This window comes from Lactuca serriola, chromosome 8 (assembly GCF_051521515.1).
Source record: "Lactuca serriola cultivar US96UC23 chromosome 8, Lser_US96UC23_V15, whole genome shotgun sequence".
NCBI lineage: Eukaryota > Viridiplantae > Streptophyta > Magnoliopsida > Asterales > Asteraceae > Lactuca > Lactuca serriola.
In genome coordinates, this window is record NC_136415.1 from 135903542 (window position 1) to 135909067 (window position 5526).

The 5526-nt window shown below is 32.8% G+C and overlaps 1 protein-coding gene across 1 annotated transcript; it reads left to right on the forward strand.

The window, feature by feature from the left end:
* The first annotated feature begins 3549 nt into the window (after nucleotides 1–3549).
* LOC145069730 (uncharacterized) lies at nucleotides 3550–5252 on the forward strand. The gene is made up of 2 exons (XM_079016678.1): nucleotides 3550–4046; nucleotides 5008–5252. The coding sequence occupies exons 1-2, from the start codon at nucleotides 3617–3619 to the stop codon at nucleotides 5040–5042; spliced, it is 465 nt and encodes a 154-aa protein (XP_078872804.1). The 5' UTR covers nucleotides 3550–3616; the 3' UTR covers nucleotides 5043–5252.
* The last annotated feature ends 274 nt before the right edge of the window (nucleotides 5253–5526 follow it).

The window sequence follows — 5526 nt, forward strand, 5'->3', positions numbered from 1 at the left end:
AAAATGTGTATTAGTTTTCCCCACAAGTTATATTTATATACGAATAACACATTTATCATAATTTTGTTAAAGTTCATTTGTTATTCATATATAAATAAGTAGTTCTAATTTTCAAAACACTATGACTTTTATAAATATAATATTTATTCATATGTAAATAACAAATGAACTGTAACAAAATTTTGATAAATGTTCTATTCATATATGAATATAACATATGACGATAACTAACACACGTTTTATTCATATATAAATATAACATGTGACAAAAGATGATGTAAAAAATATATTTAGGTAAGAAAATTTATTACATGTTATATTTATATGTGAACGATACTTAAACTGTAAAAACGTTAAACATACGTTTTATTCATAAGTGAATAACGAATGTACTATAATAAAAATCTGATACATTTTTATTCATTTATGAACAAAGAGAGTTGAAACTCAAAAAAAAATTATTTTATCGGAAAACTATATAAATATGGATGTCTATTTATAGAGATTAAAAAATTATGAATTTTGATATATTTAAAATCATTTTTCATAAAAACAACTATCTAAAAATCAAAAAAAAAATGTTTTTATATATATTAAGGTAATAATTTGTATAGTTTAAAGAAACATGTTTGGTTTTAAACACATGTGTATCTGTTATCCATTCCCGCTGGTACAACTAAGTGTTTTGCGGTAAAATAACTGTATGGTTGAGAATGATTCCCCCATTCTCAACTTTTCTTCTCAATTGAATCATCCTCTCTCTCTCTCTCTCTCTCTCTCTCTATATATATATATATATATATATATATATATATATATATATGGGAAAAGTGAGTATATCCTTAAGGGTATATATGATTAGGCACCCAATTATTAAAACTAAGTAGTTTTGAGTTGTTTTAATTATCTGGAAAAAAATTCCTTAAAATATTTACTAGGTTTCCTTATTCTACTGATGACATCGATTTCCTTATTTTGAATCTCCATGATCATCGTTGTGAAGAAATCGTTAAGCATCAATGGATCTTATACAAATCCCAATTCAGCAAAAAATGATATAAAAAAATTGAAATCCAATTTAGGCAAATGATAGCAATTGTAATTGATAGTTAAATCATAGCAATCATAATTGATAGAGAATTCATAGAAATCACAATTGACAGGGATTTCAATAAAATCAATCGGACCTTCTTCAAAAACTACAAATCCCCCGTGTTTTGGTTAAGAGTACTTCCAAGTAATTTTTTGTAAAACTGACATTGATATGATTTTTAAAGATTTGAGAATTTAATATTAGAGATTACTAATATGAAATTTTAATAGTGACATTGTTGTTTTAGAGCTTGACATCATCATTGGTTTTTATTGTGTTTTTTTACGTATAATGTTTCAATTCTATTAAGTAGAAAACAATTTTTGTTGAATCTTTTATTTGGGTTGAAAATGTAACTTTGATGCATTTACCTTTTTCCCCTTTTTATCATTTACTAATCTTATTTAAAACTTCACTTATAGAAGTTGAATATGAAATTGATATTTTTAAAGAAGAAACTGATGCCTATTTTGCCCTTGGCAAAAAAAGGTCCAACCACAATCCTTGAAGGTCAAATATACATGAGGACACTCTTTTATGCTCACTTTTAATGCTCTATGTATAACCAATGATAGAAATATCAAACAACTCCTAAATGCTAAATGCAGTTTTTTTATAAAATTCTGAAATGGCAGGTTTTTTTCTTTTAATTTTGAAATTGAATTTCCATATGGCAGTGTACTTTCGGACCATTACACACAATGTGCATGTGTAATTTCATCAAGTAAAGGTATCATATATATATATATATATATATATATATATATATATATATATATAAGTTTGTATTAAAATTTCATTAATCTATAAAATTTTGTATGTCCAAATCTCTAGCAAAGAAACCCAAATCAAGATTTAGAACCAAAAGATGACGTGTTAAAACATGGTAAACTGCAATCTGTAATGTTTTGGTTACTGTTGGGTTAATCTACACTTAATTTTAATGGTTTTTCCCCTTGTTGGATGATTTTGCCCCTATACAAAAAAATCGAATTCAACCTTGGTGTTGTTGTTGATCAGGTTTTTTGTGATGGGAAAACACTCTTCCTATAATCCTAAAATAAATAAATCATGTTTGAGTTCATGATTCACATTAAAGGAAAACAAGAAACAAGCATCTTTCTCATTATTCTTACCTAGAGTACAAGAAACAAAAGGGAGTAAGAGTTTGGAAACTATGTTATATTAAATTTAATAATTTAAAGATGTAATTTTTCAACATACAATTCGACTTCATTGAACAATCTCTCATTGAGAGAAAATAAACAGTGAAGACTAACATATAAAGAGAAAATAATGGTTGGAGAATTGGACAACTCCACAATAAAGGGGCAAAGATGACCAATTTTTTAAAGTAGGCTATCATTTTGGGAATTCCAACAAATGGGTACAAACTAAAAGGATAAAGAACTTAAAATAATCATTATTTTTCTTATAAGAAAAACAATACAACAAAAAAAAAATCAAGATTTACATACAACTAAAAAGTGAATTATAGTTCAAGAATGCCAAATTTCCCTGATCATGCTTCAGAACCGATTCGATGACAAATTCCTAACAATCGAAAAAAAAGTCTATGTGGCCATTTCTCATGCTTCAAATGAATTTGCATCAAGACATTTCACCATTTCTAGCATGAATCATGCATCACCTCAACATTTTGAAGAAAATAAAGTATATGATCCACTTATTTATGCAGCTTCGTTATCAGAATTTGCTGAAACTGAACATGCTATATCAGAATTTGTTGTGACTTTCATCAAACACCTGGTGGACAGTTCTTTTGCCAAATCACTTCCTCTCTAAAACTCTAATTAATGGAGAAACGATTCTGGTTCCTACAAAAACACTCTTGTATAAATCAAACCCAAAAATCATACCTACTAATTTCAATGCCTCTTATTGAATTTCGATTTCTTTTAAATTTAGGAACTTCATTAGAACATGAACAAGTCCATCGATTTCCATTGCGATTTTTACATACCTTTCATCTTCTTGAATTGGATGTAGATGAAGAAAGGTTATTTGGGTTGGTTAGATACATTTGGACTTCATTTCTGCTAATAGACCTTCGATTTCTTCAATTTGGTTTGATTTGTTGTATGTGTTCATGATTGTGGTGTAAATGATTGCATTTGAAGCAATTCCCTTTTTTCTCAATTTCTAATTGGATCTTCTTCTTTCTTTAAAACTTTTACTTCTTCAATCTGGTTCTATGTTTTGGTTTTCCATCGTCTCAAACAAATACAATCCGGTGCATCAATGTTGTTGAAGCTGTGAAATCATAGAGTTAAAAACACAAAAAATAGGATGATAATAAAGGATATATTTTGTCATATCTTTTATTTTTATTCATTTGTTTAAGCTTCCTAGTTTATTCCACTTTTCTAGCTAGGTTCTCTTTTAAATGATCCGCCTGTATTCGTTCTCAATTCAATGAAACAGAAACTGGTTTGGCTTATAGAATTTTTCATGGTATCAGAGCAGGTTATTTGCATCCGATAACTAGATCATCACGCCACCATGAGCGGAGAAAATAGCGATGGAGGAAAGAAACAGGAAGGCGAAGCCATTGACACCAATTCGCCATTGTACATTCACCCATCTGACTATCCTAAGCAGATGCAAGTGAATGACATATTGAACGACAACAACTACAATGAATGGAAGCAAGAGATGATTAACTTTCTCTTGGCGAAAAACAAGATGGGCTTCATCGACGGGAGCGTCAAGAAACCGGAAACGAACTCACCCATGCACATGGCCTGGATCCGTGCGGATGCCATGGTCAAGGGCTGGCTAACAACGGCTATGGAAAAGGAGATACGCACGAGCGTGAGATATGCTAACACCTCGTCAGAAATCTGGAGAGATCTTGAAGAAAGGTTTGAGAAAGAAGGAGGACCAAGGGCATACGAATTGAAGCAACTATTAAACACAACCCGACACGGAGGTATGTCTGTTTCAAATTATTATACCAAATTGAGATCTGTTTGGGATGAACTCCAAGTTGTTTTGCCTACACCTCGATGTAAATGTGATGGGTGCACCTGTTCAATTGGAAAGCAATTAAATGAAGTAAAAGAGAAAGAAAGAACCTATGAATTTTTAATGGGACTCGATGATGAATTCTCTGTCATTCGAACCCAAATCTTGGCCACAAAACCAGCACCGTCTCTTGGTGCGACTTATCATTTGGTAGCCGAAAACGAGCAGCAAAGGGCAATTACGGGCTGATCAAAAAGGTCGGGGTCGGAAGCCGTTGCCTTTCAAGCCAACTATGGTGCTGAAAAAACGCAACGATAGTCACAAACCAAGCAAAATAATCTGATGTTGTCTAAGACAAACACCAGGGCCACAAGAGCTGATAAAGAAAAAAAAAAAGAAAAATGCATTTTTTTTGTCAAAGGGAAGGACAAGTGAAGGAAGGATGTTTTAAACTGAATGGTTATCCCGAATGGTGGCCTGGAACGAAGAACAAAGAGAAACCGAAGGCTGCGATGGCTGCCAGCCCTGTTCCCGGTCTGACAGATGAGAAGTACCACATGTTTGTTACCCACTTCAAGGACAACGGAGATATGGCAGAAAATACGTCTCAGCCAAGAGCGAATATGGCTGGTAAGGTTAACAATTATGATAGTTGGGTGGTCGATTCGGGTGCCACCGAACACATGACCTATAAAAGAGATTTTCTTAAAAACGAGACCCACAACCCAAAGGGTACACCCGTTGTTGTTCCCAATGGTGACAGGGTACCTGTTGTAGGTGAAGGAGATCATGATCTTGCTGGAGGGATTAGAATTCGAGGAGTTCTACGTGTGCCAATTTTCAATTATAATCTAATTTCGGTTGGCAGATTAACCAATGAGCTTAACTGTGCTGTTACTTTCTTTCCTGGTTTCTTTGTTATGCAGGAATTGGGGACGAAGCGCTTGATTGGAGCAGGTAATCGCATTGAAGGACTGTATCGCATGGGGGAAATGAAGACAAATAAAGCTCTCTTGACAACCTTCGAGACTTGGCACAAGAGACTTGGACATCCTTCACCCAAGAAAGTTTCTCGTTTAGATTTTATTCCTTCTCATAAGAACATTTTAAATTGTGATGCTTGTTTAAAGGCGAAACACACTAGGCTACCCTTTCCTACTAGTGAAATAAAAACAATCTCTTGTTTTGATATGATACATTGTGACATACGGGGGTGATATAAGACTCCCTCAACTAACAAGGCATTTTATTTTTTTAACTATTGTTGACGACTATAGTAGGGCAGTTTGGACCTTTTTACTAAAACATAAGAGTGAGGCAAGCACCTGCCTTATGGATTTCTGTAAGATGGTCAAAACTCAATTTGAAAGGCAAATCAAGCGTGTTATATGTGACAATGGTGGCGAGTTCGTATCTAATGCCATGCATGATTTTTACGCCGAAGA

Bases quoted from the DNA above. Each gene is read 5' to 3' on its own strand.
- LOC145069730 (XM_079016678.1), top strand. From the start codon at position 3,617: ATGAGCGGAGAAAATAGCGATGGAGGAAAGAAACAGGAAGGCGAAGCC. The intron at 4,047-5,007 runs GTATGTCTGTTT...TTTGTTATGCAG, and splicing joins AAACACAACCCGACACGGAG to GAATTGGGGACGAAGCGCTT.